General features: G+C 39.6%; 1 protein-coding gene across 1 annotated transcript; it reads right to left on the bottom strand.

The window, feature by feature from the left end:
- Positions 1-5899: 5899 nt before the first annotated feature.
- On the bottom strand, positions 5900-19735 carry LOC140240456 (kelch-like protein 20). Its single transcript, XM_072320225.1, has 9 exons — positions 19651-19735; positions 14472-15014; positions 13635-13793; positions 12823-13033; positions 12022-12205; positions 11116-11259; positions 10157-10290; positions 8645-8853; positions 5900-7552 (listed from the first exon to the last, which is right to left on the bottom strand). Exons 2-9 carry the CDS (start codon positions 15000-15002, stop codon positions 7361-7363), a joined length of 1764 nt encoding a protein of 587 aa, XP_072176326.1. The 5' UTR covers positions 15003-15014; positions 19651-19735; the 3' UTR covers positions 5900-7360.
- Positions 19736-19929: the final 194 nt, after the last annotated feature.

Raw genomic sequence — 19929 nt, 5'->3', positions numbered from 1 at the left:
ACTGTACAAGTCTTCATGCATAAAACCAATGTGTGGCAGTAGTTTATAGGGTCACAATGTCAGTGCAATCATATTTGTGTGTGTGTATGTGTATACATGTATTTAAATTTATGAAGAAAGAGAAAGATTGCGAAAGAGAGATGATAGACCGGTATATCAAAAAATCAGTGAAGGTGGAAAAACATTGATCAGCCATAGTACACACACAAATGTACGTGTAAGATATTATTTCAGGAATATTGTGAATTCAGTCTTCTTTTTTTTCTCCTTTTTTTTTTTTTTTGAGTGTTGAAGTCAATTTTAGTAAACTTATTGGTAGATAAACATAGATTACTATGCTGCAAAGACAAAACTTAACACAACGTTGCCACGCGGATCTACCGGTCGTTTCTCCTAGCCTGTCTTCCAATGAATTCATGGCTACTTGCTTGTCACTAGGAAAGCGTGTGGTCACTCAAACTTTGTATCAAAGTTTGCATACCTGTAACATCTGACATCTCTTGTAAATATTCAGCATACCATCCCATCGAGATTCTACATCACAATATGGCAACTGTCATCTTTTTTTTTCCCTCCCAGAGAACAACTGATTTTCTCTTCAACATGGCTATGAAACATGTCTTGTCTACACACATGTAGTCACACAGGTAATGTCATGTTTATCTCTTCTAATTACACATATATAATCATAATTATAATTATATATTTATACTCGATGCTTATACACAATGTTAAAAGAAAACAATGGACAGAACAGCTGATAAGTCTTCTTGGAATGCATGCAATAGTTCCATCAGCCATATTGAGTTCAAAGTCACAAAATGTGCAAGTAGCTGGCCACATTAGGTACATTATAATAATATGTGCATGGCAGTCAAGTGTAATAAAGGCTTGACTAAAGACCGCATGACACTTGTGTAACCTATATATGATAGCTCACAATATGGGACCAGTATGACACAATGTACATACCATGGTACACATAAATCAATACATCCCTCTGTAAGCTGTGAATGATTATTTTAAATTCGCAGACACGTTTTTCTCGGCATACCAGAAATGGTGCTGGTGTTGCAGAACTTTCTGTGAAGAGACTATATTTCCTTTTCAGCAAAAAACACAACATAAAACAAAGGCAAAATAATGCAAACACTTTCGCTGAAGATGAAGATAAGAGGCAAAGATGCCAATTTCAAGTTTGCTTCTTTTGTTTTGTTTTCATCCTTGTTCCCAGCAAAAGTAGTCCTGTTCTCACACGCCCGCAAGTAAGGATTTCTGAATATCGATTTTTGCAACGTGATGGGAAAACTGCTCATTCTTGTGTGTGGGCACAAAAGAATTGTTAACTCTCATGATTACAAAAATCAGTCCCTTTTTTTTTTTAAACTCTCATAAAAATTTGACATGCACAGCTTGTGTAAACTGAACACAAATAAAGCATCGATTTCCTTTAATCCGATAATGCAAGTTGCCATGCTACGTCTGCACACTTGGGTGCTTGGGGTCACACTCACATTTTATAGTCATGCGTAGTCTTCAGAGTCAGAGCACTTCATTTGCAGCGGGTGATTATATTTGTTTTTGCCACGTGGGAATGGTGGCAAATAAAAATTGTTTTAGCATCACGATGCAAAAATCAATAACTCTTGCATGCGAATGTGGCTAGTGTGACACAATGCATTGGAATTCTACAATGTTTTCCAAGATACACACCTCCCAATATGTTGACTTTATGCCGAATCCATTATTCTGCAACACTGACACCAATGAAACTTTTGCTTCACACCTCAGAGCATCATATCTAAAAGTGTGTCATGTTCTGCCCTATTCTAACTGGTCTGAAGAGGGTAAATTTATGACATTGTTTCAAACAGCAGACTGGAGTTGAGCCGTTATGCGTTGGGGCTGTGGTCGTAGGACCCAATATATTTCACAGGTGAAACATACACAAAAGCTAAGGATGCTCAAAATAGTCTTTCCATAAAGTGATACCATGAAATCTTGTTTGATAATTATGCAATTTGAGATATTACATATATAATAATTATGGTATAATAGTACACTGAAAATATGAATCAATTGTATATTTGACTGATAACATTAAGGTGTTAATTAAATATCTACTGTTGAATAATTCTGTTGTATGATTTAGATGTCATTGCTTTTCATAAGATTAACTGGGCGAATACTAGTCATACCATTGGGCAAAACAGTGGATATTCATGTTCATGTACGAACAGTGACAACATAAAACTTTTGACAGGAATAGGGGTATCACAAATTCCTCGAAAAGCAAAGCAAACAGCACCGCTGCACACTGAAGTTTAAAATTAACACAGTAATACCGGTATACATATTACATATTGGGAATAAATCCTTGTACGCCTCATGTTATGAATTCAAGCATGTAGAAATCATCCACTGGATTTAAGATTATTTATGTAATATAGATGATAAGATAATTATACAAATTACAGCGATGTATTTGCTTGTCAAAAAAACATTTTACCGGTACCCGGTACATGATTGTGCGTGAAAATTTGAATGTAAATTAACATCGGTACACCTCCACAACTAGAAGCTGATCTTCATCAGATTGTCCACAGCTGTTCTCTATCAGATTGTCCACAGCTGAGATTAAAGAATGCATGCCTCTGCCTCCACCAAAGCTACAAAAGACAGAAGATGCCAATAACAGCTGGACAAGTGAAATTGATTTGACACAGATTCGTAGTACAGCGCAGTGTTTCGATTTCCACATTAATCACGGGTGAATACACACAAAATGGATAATGATACAAGTGGAAAATTTAAATATAGTGGAGGGGTAGGGAGTCTAATATGCACCAAATATATTGCACATAAGAGAAAACGCTCAGAGCATATACATACATGTTGACCGACGACCAAAAGTCTGTTGTGATAATCAATGTCAGAGGCTGGGAGAAAATTCTTCTCAAAATGAACAAATCTTGTGAAGTCCTCTCTGTCTCTGTCGATTCATGTCCTGCTGCTAAAATTGTTCACCCTGTTACATTGTGAGTGAGGAGAGATCTCCATAACAGTGTATACTTTCCAAGCGAGTAACTTTAGATGACCCACTTTTTTTAGCCAACTATCCCGTCATAGAATGAAAAAAAAAAAAAAATCTCAACAAATATGAAGCAAAACATATAATAACACGAAGCAATGTAACTACTGTTGGGCATTCCTGCTCCCTACAGTGCCAATCTAGTTAACAGCACTATGCAATCACATGCATCCATTACGCCAAGAGCAAGCTAGTGGAGTATGCGGACACACTAATGCTTTCTAAACACTGTAATAATTATTATGAGATGGTTACAAGATCCAATGGGTCCTTACGTAGCTACTTTCTGGCTCCATGCTCAAAAAGAGATCAGATACTGATTCGAACAACATCACTGAACATTTACTTCATTCATAACAGATGAAGATATCCCATGTTAAGAAAGAAACATATGATGTGTACAAGTGCTAATGGAAGAAAAACAAATGTCATTTGGTGTATATGTAAGACATATGACATTTTAGGGAGACAAATTAATAAAAATTATGTTTACAATGTGATTATCAATATAAAAAAAAAAATGAAAGTGAATAACCCCAATAATTTTGAACTAACGATTCTAATGGATACATAATGTCCGTTCACTGGATTTTAGTCTTACCATATAAAGGAGAGTTTTGTGGCTAATCCCAAGTGCCATACCATGTGTTTTTGTGACATACAATGTAAAACATTGTAAAACAATGTAAAACATTTCTTAATGCATACAGCTTGCAATCTACTAAATAGAGTGAGATGTGAGCTGTATGTATCCATTGTATGGTATGCAGAGTTTGAGCTGATTTTTTTTTTCCAAGTATGACATGTTTGTTTGTGCTCAATAGAACATATGAATTGATGAGCAGGCCTGCAAAGTTTTTGTTTCATTTTTAACAGCAGGTGAGATTTTAGCACACGTTGCATTCCATACTTGTCTCTGATCCAGTGTCAGGTGAAAGGTCATTTGTAGGAAAAACAAGAACTTCTTGAACACTGACATAACATGCTTTCCATACAATGAAACGCTGCGTCTGCAATTCAGAGTTTGATGACTGGTAAGGAATGTCTGCCTGTAAATTTGATGTCACTGTAAAATTGGAAATCTTGGCACATGTCGCAAAACATGAAATTATCGATTAAATAACAGTTCATCAAGTTTTTGCTTCAATGTATTCCAATGTTATTTGATATCTTTGATTTCAAGATAGGTATATTGTTGGGGTATACAACTGCTACATTGTGTAGTAGTTTTCTTCACGTTCACTGGTCCAGTAGCACGAGTGAATTTGCTGTAGTAATGCGACCAGTTACCTTTTACAGTAGTATGTGCTGCCAAAGACCTTTAACCCTAAAAGGGCCGGGGGGGGGGGGGGGGGGGGTTGAATCAACCCCCCTCGACATTTTCCGCGACCACTCTGCAGTGCGATTTTTTTTACCACGCCGCTCACTGACTTTTTACTTTCAAGTCTCGCACATCTTATGACACCATTTTCACGAAAATTGGACATACCGTTACGATGCTGCACGACATTTTATACATGCTTGCCAGACCGAAAATGGCTCAAAAACATGATTTTGCGTACAAAGTCTATGCAAATAGAGCTTTCTCACCTCATTCAGATATGATTACTTTCACTGTCAATGGCTGAAATCAATTAATTTTAGCATAATTATGCTTAAAATAGGTTCTGTATTAGTTTTGTGGAAAAAATAGGTCGAAAAACAAAGGAATACATAAGAAATTCATAAAACAATAGAATAAATGAGAAATTACGTTTGATATCAGATTTTTTTTTTAAGTACATTGTTAGGAATGCTTCAAGGAATGATGTCACCAAAATAAGGATGCCATTAGCTTTATTTTCTGAATAGGGGGAAAATTTATGATTTCATGCATATTAATCAATATAAAATATAAAAACTGAAAAATTTAATTTCTTCTTTTATAGTTTGGTAGATTACGCGACAAGTAATGTATACAAGTGCAAATTTTCAGGGCGATTGCGCGATCGACGGCTAAGATCTCGGGGGGGGGGGGGGGGGGGGGGTTGAATCAACCCTCCCCGGCCACAGAACAGGTCAAAAAAGCCCGGGCCTGGTTAGGGTTAATAACTGCCATGGCAGCGGTGAGCAGAGCTGTTTAAAGTGCTCACTAAATTGTTGTGATCATTAGCAAAAATCAAAAGCATACGATATTTATCTTACCCAGTCAAGTGTTCAAAAAGTTTTCACATGAAAACTTCCTCTTTGTCAAATGTCTTTGCATACAGTACACATAATGCAAAGAAATGAATGATACTGATAAATCAGATCCCAAGCACCACTACACAGCATAGACATCTTTCAAAATGATTATATCAGAATACAAACACGAATATTCCTGATTAAGTATTATAAGTCCATAGGCAAATGTATCATTTATTCATCGATACTGTCTGCTCTCTCTTTTTACGTCCACTAGCGATCAATAAAAATAAAAACTATTTGGCAAATATCCATCTGGTATTCGTCACATTTACTGTTTTGAATCTTGCAAGCTTTAAACATGACTTGTTGCTGACTCAAATCAAACGAATACCTTTCCAGCTCTCGTCCATTCAGTGAACTTGCAATTGATATTCAGTGAACAGTTGCATAAAATAGGATCATTTTTCTTTTCTCATCTGTCTGTCTATATACAACCATCGCAATGTACAATCTCTTGTATTTTTGTCTGCACATGTTTCAGATAGAGGTGGCTTTCCTGACATATGATAATTACTCTCCATGGTACTTACATATTTACAGTAGCCTTATCTCCTCCCTCCCTCCCCCCCCCCCCCCCCCCCAACCCCCAACAATTTCCACTGGCCCTTTCACCCCATAATTTGACATGGGCACTATCAAATTTAAAGTTGCATTGGTAGGATAGAATTCCAATTTGTCGCATAGAAGATCCACGCAGTCCTTTCTATTGTCAAATTGCTGTGAAACATGATGACCTAAAAGCCTTTCTTGACTTGGCTTTTGCGTATGCTGATAATCTGCCATGCAACTTTAGTTTTGCTTTCCAAAATGTGGAATGTAGGTCAATAAATTTGGTATGTTGTCACACTAACTGCTCTGCAAATATTTGGCTTCCTGAAGCCACAACCACGGAGCTAAATTATATCTTGTGAAAACATAAATGCATCCAAAATCTGCAAATTTGTGTCAGATACGTTGCTGGGGAACTGCTACAGAGAAGTGAGTGTAGAAACTGCACACTGAAGATTGAATTGGTTACAAATTTTTCCTTGGTTTTACCAAAAAATAATCATACTTTGGTGAAGCTCTATGTACATGTCAGACCATCCATATACCTGTGATATTCGTTTTCTTTCCCCACTAATTGAGCACCAAATATCTTCACATGCACAAAAATAAATAATATATATCTTAAATATTTTTCCTACTCTACAGTCTTACGCTATGTTCTGTAGTAGTGCAAAATAATGGCTCCATTTGGGTATTCTATGTGATGCTGACTACTAGCAATGGCAAAGTCTGTTTCCTTCCAACAATGTCAGCATATTGAACAATTCTCCGCTACGAAAGCGGTAGGGTGACTGAATTCAAGGGTACACTTTCCTAGAAGGAGGCATAATCAAAAACAGGGAATGAAGTCTCTAATCTGTCTCCCTCATTCTGTGGTGTTATATTTATGATCAATGCATTTGAACTACAAGAATATTTTGTGGCCAGCACAATCCTTCCTCAAAAGTTCTTACTCAGTGTCATGTTAAGTGGCTGGGAGCAAAGGGGTTAACAAGTACATTAAACATCACTGTTTCTGTGTTTTGAGCACGGTGATCCCATCCTTGCACATAGTTCTGAGTCACTCGCATCAACATACTTTCGTGGCATGGTCCAAAGGGCTTGAAGCTTGAGCACTGCCACGGGCAGTCCCAGAGGCGAGTCTCACAGAAAGCAGAGCATTCCTTGGCTGCACCTTACTATCATTTCGACAAGACAAGCAGGCTCTGTTTGCTTGTGCTGCGAGCTGCTGCTACCTTGAGGGCGCTGTTCATGCATGCTGTAGCATGGTGTGGTGGGCACAGAGGTGGCAGAAGCAATGCGCACGACCAAACTTGACCTGCTAAATATCAGAATGCGTAATGAGACCACTCAAGTTGCAATGACATCACAGGGCAGAAGTTGTGCTTTGTTGGAATATCAGAGTTACCATGGTAGCATTCGCAATTTTAAGATTGGGTTTTTTCGTTGGTTCCGTTGCTGAAAAAAGGGGGGGGGGGAGATGAACCATCGCTGCTACCACACATTTGATTCCGACTGGGGGAGCTTGACCACGCCCACACCCCCACCCAGTCTCCGATAGTTCATACTGCCGCACATGCGCCACGACTTGGTGTCCGGGTCGTACACCTCCACCGTCTTGAGGTACGTCGTTCCGTCAAAACCGCCCACGGCCATGAGCCTCCCGTTGACCACAGCAAGGCCGACCTGTGAAGGTTCAAGGAAAGTAATATCAGCTCAAACGAAATGAATATTCTTAGTACTGACAGAGATGCTCTATGTGTGTGAAAACCTGATGAAGATTGCTTACTTGCTCAGGACTTGCTTCCAGTATATTTTGTCAAACGATGCAAAGATATAGTCTCAGTATATGCCATAATTATGCATTTTGAGTTATAAATATTTATGCCAATTAAAAGAAAAAGAAATTCACCCTGTATCAATATCCAAACATTAAGTTTCCCTGTTCAGAAATGTTTGATCTTTCATTATAAACTGGATGAGACAAGGAATGAAGTTTACTGTGAAATAGCAGCTGGTTTGTAAACTGAACTGTCCTGAACTGGCAACAAAGCTGTTCCAGGAGCCATTTAATTACAGTAAACATTGCATAAGAACCAATCACAAGGAGATGAACACTCTTACGGTACTGACAAGTCCTTCAGAGGAATCAAATGTACTGTGTCATATTCCATTTCACATGGAAATAGCCTACCCAACGCAAGATAAAACACACACATGCACACACACACATGATATCCCTACAACATTCCACATACTACTTGATTAACAGACAGGTATTACAACAAACAGATAGATAGACAGATGGACATACAGATGGAGGGATAGAAAAATATAGATAGCACTAGATGGATAGATATATCGTCGCTGGGGTGACAAGACCTCGTATCTCAAAAATGTCAAAAAAATTTTTTTTTAGCTTAATGGTCAAATAATGGGTCAAGTGATGTCTTGGCCAAATCCTAACTGTCTTACTCCAAAAATGAAGCCACCATGACATGTCAAAGAGAAGGCTTTCCCATTTACTATAGTGCTTTGGCCGCCATGTTTTTTCGCTCTCCTGAACATTTGACAATTTTGAGATACGAGGTTTTGTCACCCCAGCGACGATATGTATAAACAAATAGATAGATATACAGACATAGAGATAGGGCAGACAGACAGATAGAAATTACCACAGAAATATACACAAAGTCCACTGCATATTAAAGAGAATGGGGCACCTTCGATATGGACTGGCAGGCACAATGTCGAGAAATGATGTCAAACTCAACTCACCCCGCTCCTCCTTGAGTTCATTGCAACGATCGGCTTCCACGTGTTGGAGAGGGGGTCGTAGCGCTCGGCGCTACTCAGCTCTGTCTGTTCGTCACGCCCGCCCACCGCATACAGCATGTCGTTGTACACCGCACACCCGAGGTGCTTCCGCTTTGTGCCCATCGGTGCCACGGGCGTCCACTTGTTGGTGCGAGGGTCATACTTTTCAACTATTTTATTTTTTTTAAAGAGAAAATTAACAAAGAAAAATAAGCTTTCTCTTCAACATTAACTACCATTTACACATCACAAATAGTGCATTAGTGATACAACAAACCCCCACTATATCTGTCCGTTAAAATGCTATTAGATCCTCAATGTAATCTCCTTTATCTGAGAACACATGACAGATTTACAGTGGCTTTTTTACTCTTGCTAAATGAACATGGGCCTTCTTTCTGTTGTCATTTCCACTGGCATTGTTCACACTTTTTTAGTAATCTTTAGAGATATACTACGTCTCACCACTTAAAGGACAAGTTCACCTTCATTAACATAAGGATTGAGAGAATGCAGCAATATTAGTAGAACACATCAGTGAAAGTTTGAGGAAAATTGGACAATCGATGCAAAAGTTATGCCTTTTTAAAATTTTTGTGTTGGAACCGCTGGATGAGGAGACTACTAAGGCTCCTGATGTCATATGAGTACAACAGTATAAAGAAAATATAAAGAAAATTCAACATATTTTCACTTTTTTCGCATAATAAAAGAGCACTTGACTTGCCTCTTTCTAAAGGCAATGGGAATAATATTACCCATAACATATGTCAGTAACGAGTCAAGGGAATGAATACTTTTTTCAAAAGATGAAATTTTGTGAAATTCTCTTTATATTTTCCTTATATTGTTGTAAGCATATGACATCATGCACTGCAGTAGTCTTCTCATCCAGCGGTGACGGCACAAAAACTTCAAAAATTCATAACTTTTGAACGGATTGTCCGATTTTCCTCAAACTTTCATTGATGTGCTCTACTAATATTGCTACATTCTCTCAATCCTTATGTTAATGAAGGTGAACTTGTCGTTTAATATAACAGAAGATTGTTAGAAAATTGGCTACAAGACCATGAATTCACTACTTTTGCTATACATCCAGTAATTACTAGATGCATGGTTTTGAAGTACCAAATACAGGGTTTTAGAGCTTTTGTCTATGGCAAGCCAAAAGGAAATGAATGCAGTAAATTTGCCACCAGGTAACATCACCGAAAAATTGATTTTTGGCAAGAAAATTGTCCCCATTCTATAACATGTGCGTCAGTCGGAATTGTGTGCATGTGGTAACTATGGAATTTAGCCTAAACCCATGAGGCGAAACATCATTTGTTAAGCATTCCACAATTACCTTATGCACATAATTCTGACTGACACACTCAGACCTGGGTGTCATTTGTATATTGCACCCTATGTTGGTGGATGGCTACATCCTACATCTGATTCATGCTAGGAAGATAATTTGCCCCTTACCCGTGTTGAGAGGGGAGGTGCCGTCTGATCCCCCTACCGCATAGAGGAAGCCCCCTAGGACTGCTACTGCCACACCCAGCCTCCGGGTGCTCATGGAAGCCACCCGAGTCCACCTGTTTGCGTGGGGCTCGTATCTATGAACAGATGATTAAAAAAAAACAATTTTTTGTTATGAAAAAACTTGGGCCTTATGTACCATCCAAAAGTTTATCAGGCCATATGCATGATAATGGATACATTTTTGGCATTCTTCATAAACCTCACACTTTGACATTTCCTGTAAAGTGTCATGTAAATAGATATATTATATTTTTACCGCATCAAATTTGATGCAAGAAGTAAAAACATGATGTATTTTCATGTGATATAGCCTGATGTGCATCATGTTTCTTTCACATTAGTCATGTCAACACCTTTCTGCTTTCAAACTGATGAAATTAAAATGTTCTTCCATACCTCAGTCCATGAAGGTTCTTTGTGTGATCACAAGTTACTGTCATACTGACAGAATCTGTGTGTGAGATAACACTCACACTTGGACAGAGCATTTTCACGCCGTATCAGGTCAAGTTGTGAGGTGATAACGCCACCATCTTATCTAATATGCACATGTGCATTTTTATAGGATTCCACTGTTTCAAGAAAATTTGAGAAAATGCAAGAATTTCATACATTTCTTATTATTTGTCTGCTTCTGATGAAACTTTTGCCTTTATTTGTCTAAATTCACTCCTTTGATCAAGGTCAACATGATCACAGACTCGGGTTTTCTCTTTAAGTTTTCTCACCACGTCTGGCGAACTGCGACTGTCCAAAAAGCTTTATACTCTTGTGATGACTGAAATCTAATCAGCATATGACAAAGACTCCACTCCCCAATCCCCCCACCCAACATCAGTATCAAGACATACCAGCTGCCTGCTGTCCCCTCCACCAAACCCATGCACACGCCCTCTCACCTCTCCACAATGTTGAGACAGGACACCCCGTCCTGGCCTCCCACTGCATACATGTACCCATCCAGCACCGCCACGCCTACACTGGTTCGACATGTGCTGGTGGGGGCCACGTCACTGCTCCACTGGTTAGTCTGGGGATCATACCTGCATCGGACAAAAAAAAAGACATCTCCTGATAATTTGTGTGTTTCTTGCTGTTTTGTTGTAGTTGTCATTTTTTTTCCCAAAGTAAAAGGATGTCTGAGCGGGTTGCAATATACTGACTTCAAACAAGTTAGTGAAATATGGGTTGCAGACTAACTTGTTCCAATGTACGCACAGTCCCAGGCAAAGGAAACTATGCAGGTATATGAAATGATACCACAGCAATACAAACAATTTGGGTGAACACAAATTAATGAATTCAAATAAGTCTGCATTCATGGAAATGAATAACAATCAAACTTGGAAACACAAACTCAGAGCGCAAAGAAGATGGACAGATTGAAGTCCATCTTGAGGTCAGTGTGTAATGCACATAAGCAAACTTTGCACAGAAATAATGACTTCTGCAGCTACTATTTGCACCTGACTGCTGAATAGTTTGAATGGAAAGAAGTGGAGTCAATGAAGAGTTAAAGATGAGGCATATTGTGAATTAATCATCACAATCCTTCATCAAATATTAGCCACTGTGAAATATGATTGAACGTTTTAATTTGATTTATCTCACTTTTGAATAACTGCGCAACACCTAAGCCTTCACATAAGATGGAAGAAAATGGAAAAAACCCTTATCATGGGTGTAAGTTGAAATAAGCTACAGTTAGTCAAATACGAGTTGCAATCTTCAGACAGTAGTGGTTGAAGCTTGTACACAGAGGGTTACATTCACTCATTAAGAAGATATTGCATCATTTACTGTACCTCTCTATGCTGTTGAGGTAGGATGCACCGTCATGCCCACCCACAGCGTAGAGGAGGTCGTCGAGCACGGCGATTCCCACACCGCAGCGCCTCTTGCACATTGGTGCCACCATGCGCCACTCGCCGCTCTGGGGGTCGAATCTCTCCACGCTGGAAATGGCGTCACCACTACACCAGCCACCAACTGGAAACATAAAAACATGCAAAGGAATGTTCTGAATAACTAGTCACACATGCAGTGTCCTCTATATGAAACGAGTTTAGCTAGTAAAGTAAGCCAGCATATCATTCATCCGCCAATGAAAGCACATGGTTGGTAAAGCCTTATCTTGAAGGCACAGAAGTGTAAGTTGGGTTTGATGTCCTGTGTGACTTCATAACTCTGACTGCCACAATAAAGTTTGACAGCACCACACTTATCTTTTCAAGATTACAAATTCTAATCTTTGGTTAATTGTTTCTCTACCTATTATCTTCTCTCTTTTTTTTTTCTTTTTTTTTTGGGGGGGGGGGAGAAGGAAATGGGAATAAAGGAAGAAATAAATTTGTTTTTATTCAATACAGTCTCCATCAAAGTGTTTGCATTTGCACAGACAAAAATTATCCTCTCTCTCCAGATGTATGCATCCATTGTGGCTATGTCTGACCAAGGTTGGTAAGCTTATTGCCTGTTGGGGATAATCTCTGTCATACAGGTGCACATATAAAGATTTTCATATGTCTTTAAAATAGGCCCATAACAATACATTTCAACATCTTCAAATTCAAACTGAATGGAGTATTAGGACTCAATCATAGTACCTGCGAAGAGCACCTCTCCACATCGTATGGGCTTGCGTGGTCTTGTCCTAGGGCCCTGCATGAGGGGCCTCTCTTGGGGAAGGAGTAGGTAGTTCTTGGCCTCATCCACTAGGTCTCTGCAGGCCTCATCGCTGCGAATCAGCAGGTCTGAGCTGACCGTACCCACCAGAAATTTGGGGTTGAGGAGTGGCAGTCTTACATGCTGTAGCACCTGGGGAGATAGGTTGATTTGATGATGATAATTAGCAATTTGAAGATTGAGAGTTCCAATTTACACCGAGTTGATATAACAAGGTAGTTTCAAATATGTCCAGAAATCTTGTTACATTGCCTTGTTCAAATTCTTGAACGATATGTGTACCTATATCTATACACTGAATGCTTCTCTTCAAAGCAATTTAGTAACCTACCTTTGAACATTTGACTGACTGCCAATATGCAAACTTTTACCAAGAAGATGAAACTTACAAAAACCACACGTCTCCCTCATTAAATCAAAGTAATACATGTATTTCTCATTTGTAACACACAATTATCAATGTACATTGGTCATACAATTCTAATGTTTCGTTTTACCAAACACTGCTATTTGATTCCATTCTAAAATTAAAAATCTGTTTGTTCTATAAAATTTCTGATGTATATCTAACTTCTGCTCAGTATTTTGTCATATTCTAGTCTAAATATTTTATCAGTCTTTAAAATTATTTAAGAAAAAGAAAAAGCTTTCACTGTAGAAAGTCTTTTCTGCTGATTGCAAGCTTTTACCGTGGCTAAATAAAGCAAACAAACAAACAGACAAACAAACAGACCTCTGCCAGGTGCGCCCTCCTGTCTGGGATGCTGTACTTGACCCAGGAGATGATGGCGTTGTACACCTGCTCCTCGCTGTGGACGTTGAGCTCGTCGCTGGAGATGATCTCCATGAGTTGGTTGACCGGCAAGAGCATGAACTCCTCACTCTCCATCACCTTAACGCCGTACAGTAAAAAAAAAAGCAACACACATTTTGCATGCTGTAAATTTAAAATCCTTTGCTGAGTCTGGTCACAAAAGGTGGCACAATATCTGGTATCAACAGCTGAAATATCTTGTGACTGATAAGTAGAACTAAAAGTGGGAATGCCGTTTTATCCATAAAGTACAAGTATGGTGTTATCTACAAAGGTGAAAGTGACAAACACCTATATCAAGGACTGAAAGGAATGCATAGTCACATGTAAATAGCAAACTGAAGTGCAAACAGGGCCACTGTAGATGATTATTGCAAACTATTCTTCACTGCGTTTGTCACACACTTAGTGGAAATCTATCATATTGACCAAGATGAGAAAATCAAAGTTTTACCTGTATTCAGATAAAAACATGCCTGTCTGATTACCTCTGCCTTTTATAATTTGGAAATTATTCCTCATTGTCAACATGTTCTTCAACACTAACATTAGCATCTGATCGTTAGATCAAATTATTTACCACTGTAACAGTGGTAAATAATTTGATCTAACGATCAGATGCTAATGTTTACCCTTTATTTCATACTGCTTTAAGTGTAAACGTTATCTTCTACACGAGTAGTGTACTAATTCGCACTGTAAACTTCACATCCACTGACAATACGACCTGAGGAGTGAAATAACATTCATACGCACCTGGAGAAATTTGTGTTGTGTGAACTTGTCTGCAACCCTGAGCAGATCTCGGCAGGCATGCGTGTCGGCAAAGGCCCTGATACCGAGACAGTTGGATGGATCGAGTTGGCGCTTTAGAAATTCGCAGCACGCCTCCTGGATCTCCGACAGCTGCAGGAGGCATGCAGCTGGCAACAGAGTCTGTACATTGCTCTCCTCTACTGTCACGGTGGACGTGTATGCAAAGTCCACGAGTGCCTCCATGGCACGCTCGTCAATGTCCCTTATTGTCACCTCCGTCTGCCTGCTTTCGGCCAGTTCCCCCGTGAACATTGCGCGAAAGTATGGGCTGCATGCCGAGAGGATTATCCGGTGGGCATAAATTTTCATGTCGTTGACATTGATCACGACGTCGCAGAGTTCGCGCTGCTTCCGCAGTATGTTCGTCATCTCCAGGGTGTCCTTCGGGTGTCGGTCTGACACGTAGACAAACTTGGACTGCTGGGGCTGCGTCTCAAATACTTGCTGCGCTCCTGCCATGATTACATTCATGGAACCAGAATTCTGCACAGGAAAAGAAATGTGTAACATTTTTGTTTTTGTTGTTTTCTTTCTTTCTTTTGTTTTTTTTTTCTTTCTTTGGAGAAAAGTGAGAGCATTGTGCCTCCACAGGCCATGTGTGAATGTTTTCCTATCATCATTTCTATCGAAATAGAATGACTGCAGGAAAAGGGGCAAAAGCCTAGTGGACGGCACAATTCATGAAGAAAGTGCACCCATAATACAGTACTCTCCGCGTAATCGGGTATTGCTTAAACGGGTACTCCGTTTAATTGGGTAGTAATGTCAAAATCGCTTCCAATGCACATCAAAATTACCTGATAATCGGGTTGCCTCTCTGCATAAATGGGTAAATAATTTTCTTCTAATCTAATTTCTACCCACATTTTATCGCAGATATAACACTTAAAGAAATCATGAATGTCAAATTTTCAACGGCCAATCGCATCATTTAAGGAGTGATTAAACATGAAAACACATGTACATTGTACCAGTACATGTACCGACGTGCCACACGTAAACAAACATCATATACATGTATGTAGCTGGCACTCACAAATGCATAGACAGATAGGAGTTGAACACACTTGCGCTCCTCCCTTGCTCCGCGACGACATTTACAATTCGAGAAGTTTGCAACGAAAATCAGGCCATGCACCAGCTCCATAATTTTGCTTTTCCCCAGTCACTTCTCGAAAAGTAACCCGACGTTTTACGTGACCAGAGACGTGTTCATTTCAGAAAACGCCTGCGTGTTAGCGAGGAGTCTATCGTCAAACGACAAAGTTTTTTGAAGACATATTTGTACATAAAAAGAGTGTAAATTATTGCTCGTGACTGAGCAAGTGTACGGTATGTATAATGTACCGTGCAAGCATACAGTGCAAGGGTGCCGGAAGCGGGGGGGCAGGGGTGGCACTTGCCCCCCCCAAATAAAATTTTTGGGGGGCAAAACGAGTTTTTGCCCCCCCCCCCCCAAAGTGCCCCCTGTAACAAATAATTAATCAATTATTTAAAGACCAAAATGAACAATAAAGGCACTTTTCTTGTCTAAAAGTTGTCAATTTCATAACTGAAAATGCAAAATTTTCGCCCCTAACGGGGCAAAAAACATAATTCATTATTAACATACATTATAATAATATCTATACACTAATATTTACTTATGAGTAAATTGAGTGTATAGATGGTAACCTCGCGTCCTCGAGTGTGCCCCCTGAAACATACTCTTAGTAAACCTTACATTTTTCCTTTCTTCTATGTTTTTGAGAAATATAAGAAAAATTTATTTTGCTCGAACAATGCGATCACGTTTTAATGAATACATTTCAGACGAATGGCAAAGTGAAAGTGGCTCGCTCGCTCTGCCCGTACATATATAGTAAAATGAACAGTTTTCATAAGTTATGATGATAGTCCTTCGCAGTGGTTTTTTTTTACTACTTACCTAGAAATTTGAATTAAAATGTTCTGTAAAAGCGACTTTTACACTGTTTTTACAAAAAGACCTTACCGCGATACCCCCTCCCAAATCCTCCCCCGCTCGGTCGCTTTGCTCCCTCACCGAGGATCTCACACCGGACACAATGTACCCCCGTATTTCATAATCATATCGTCCTTCACACTATTTTTCTTTCGCCGAGTTTAATTCCCTAGAAATTTGCTTTTAAATGCTCTATAAACGCGACTTTTGTACTCTGTTTTTGAAAAAAGTCCCTACCGTGGCAGGGGGTATCCCCCCTCCCACACCCTCCCCCTGCTCGGTACGTTGCTTCGCTCCCTCGCCGAGGATCTTACACCGTCACATAAAAATGTACCCCGTATGTATAATCATAGTCCATCGCACTAAATTGTTTTTCACTATGTGTAATTACCTAGAAATTTGCTTTCAAATGCTCTATAAACGCGACTTTTGTACTCTGTTTTTGAAAAAAGTCCCTACCGTGGTACCCCCGCCCGGTCGCTTCGCTCCCTCGCCGAGGATCTCACACCGTCACATAATGTGCCCCCGTCGAGATTTTGCCCCCCCAAAACCCAAAGTGTTCCGGCGCGCTTGATACAGTGTACAACGGTGTAGGTGTTTGGTGCAGTGTACAATGCATTTACAACCACATTACGTGTGTCATTGTGACTGAGATGTGTTCTTCTGTTAATCGAGTACTCCGCTTAATCGGGTAAGAAACACTCTGCCTGAGCCTATCCGATTATGCGGAGAGTACTGTACCTATAAAGTGATTACAAAGTAGTTTGCTGACAAATTTGAGTACCCACCTACTCTTTCATTGAGGAATAGTAATTTGGAATATATGCACAAGATCAGGTTAGTTATGATTTTATTCTTCTCTTTATGAATATCTGTAAAATGATGTCAGACTTCATCTTCATGGGGCTGATCTGTGCATGGAGGTGAGAGCTGCAGAAAAAAGCCCCCAAAATTCGGATCAGGCCGATACACGTAGGTGCGGCAGCCCTGCATTGAGCGAGCACGCTTGTGCCCATGTTTCAGTGGGTTGCTGCATTTATTATAAGTTGATTAAAACTCAACTTTTGTCAAAAAGTGCAGACAGAATTTTTTTTCTTTTCATGATCGAGAGTGGACATGTGTGTGTAACAAAAAATCTCCATGCAAACTTGCGACTATTTACATGTCAGATGTGAGATTCATGAATTAGAAGTGAACAGGTGGCTTCATGAGCACTCCAAGGGTGCTCATGAGGAGGAGGGATCCACATGAACAGGAGCCCCCTCATAAGACAGTTTCCCAGACTGACATACACTGCCTTTAAAAAAAAAAAAATTCGAGTTGTGATGGGTGCGTCATTGTCATTTTTATGGACGATCATATATGTGGTTTTTGAAGCACCCCTCAGTTACTTTTTTTGACACACAAAACAATGAAAGTGATGCACATCTCAGTCACAAATGCAAGGGACATCCCTGGTAAATTGAAGCACACCATAGTCAAAGTCTTGACGCACATTAGAGAATACGGAAACAATTTTTGCATGCATTTTGAAAGCATTAATTTTCATTTTCTTTTGGTTTGTAACATAATTTGTAACAATACCGGTTTCCCTAATACCCTGTATCTTACTAAGTCACAGTGCCACAACAATCCATATTCTGTGTAATCCATAGTTTTATACCAGCTGTGTGTGTGTGTGTGTGTGTGTGTGTGTGCGTGTGTTTGTGCCAATGTGCAAAAGGCATGGCTTGTGTGTCCATTTCTTGCTCGGTTGAACACAATACATGTAGTTTACATTTAATGAAGGAATCATGGTGTCTATATACAAGCAGAAAACAATCAAGTCTGCTTCGATTACTTTAACAGCCTGTTCCCAACCCCTAGAAAATCCATGCAATTTACAAGCGTGTGCAAATTCCTTTGCCCTGTGGCTTTGCCTGTCAACATGCATGGGTGTCAAGTTTCCCCCTAGCTACCAATGTTGTTTTTCATATCATTATTTTTTAACACTTTGCTTCACCTTACAAGAGATAAGTGGATACATATTTGCTCTTAGTGTTAGGAAGTGGTTCGGTGTTTGTGTTTGTGTTTTTTTCATCATTCATGTGATCAGTGCCATGGTGGAGAAAGGGGAAAGAGCAGGGTGAGTCAAGTACGAGACGAGAGGGGCCAGGGAGAAGGGAATCAAAAGATGGAATTGTCTGCTCAGGCGAGTTGTCTCTTACGCTGGCAAATCATCAATTAACTACTGTAGTATCTTTAATTAAATCATTTAATTGGTCCTCTGCCCAGCTAACATTCAGAATCATGCCCGCCATCACAGACACTCCAGCAAACATAAAACAAACGCAAAATACCAAGGCGTACTTACGAAAGCAGAAAATTAGGAGAAGGTAAGGAGAGAAAAAAAGGCAGGAAATGGACGACGGGACGACTTCCATGCTGACTCAATATAATACTTTCATTTACACACAAAGCCATCTATCTTGCTGTGCCAGTGCATTCACTCATTCAGCATGAGCAATCTAGAATGCGCGCACACACATTAGACACAAACTGATACATTTCTACACCCAACACAAGCATGTCGCACACACAGCACAGGAGATGAGCACGTAGGTAGTTTCAAAGTCAGTAAGTGCAGTATCGCACAATACATGTAAAGCGCATATTCATCAAGAGGCTCATACCCAGGGAGAGGAAATAACCAAACATGTGCATATTGTTAAACATAAAGTCATTAAAAAAAGGAATAAACATCAACATGGTCAACAAATCGGACAAGATAGACTCAAAAGTGCCTTTATTTTCTCAAGAAAAAAAAAAACAACATTTGGCACCAAAAGGAAAAGCGGCATTGATGTTTATGCAACCTAAAAAGCGAGAGCAGATGTGGAATGAATTGCTGTATGCCCTATATCTGTATAAAATCTAACTTAGATTTCACCACCCCAGTTAAAAAGGCACTTCACTTGATATTCGTTGTTGCATGTTGTTGTATCAATGGGTCCGTAGCCTAGCCAACACAATCATTAGCACATGGGACCACTCAAATGGGCTTGGTTTCCTCTTCATATCCATACGATTAGTTAATGTGATTATTTGCCAACAAAACGTTCTTAAAATACTTTAACATGACACGTTAATATGGTAGAAGTAAAAAATCATACTTACGATACCAAACGTCAGTCCTTCTGAAGTCAGACAACTAATAGTTTATACATTTTCACCAATATTTCACACTGCTACAGAACAAGAGACCAAGAACAGCAAATTTTCTGGCTCACTGCGCATGCGTGCTGCATTAACCTTTTTCGCGATCGCGATCGTATACGTACAGAAACAAATCGACATCGCATCGAAACTCGACGAGCTTGCTGCACGCGTGCAGTGGGCATAGTCGTGAGCTAAAGTCGCGTGGTTGTACGATCATGTACGATCGCGCTCGCATGC

Source organism: Diadema setosum, chromosome 17 (assembly GCF_964275005.1).
Source record: "Diadema setosum chromosome 17, eeDiaSeto1, whole genome shotgun sequence".
NCBI classification, from domain to species: domain Eukaryota; kingdom Metazoa; phylum Echinodermata; class Echinoidea; order Diadematoida; family Diadematidae; genus Diadema; species Diadema setosum.
Note: the sequence above shows the minus strand (reverse complement) of the source record. Positions and strands in the feature narration are given on the sequence as shown.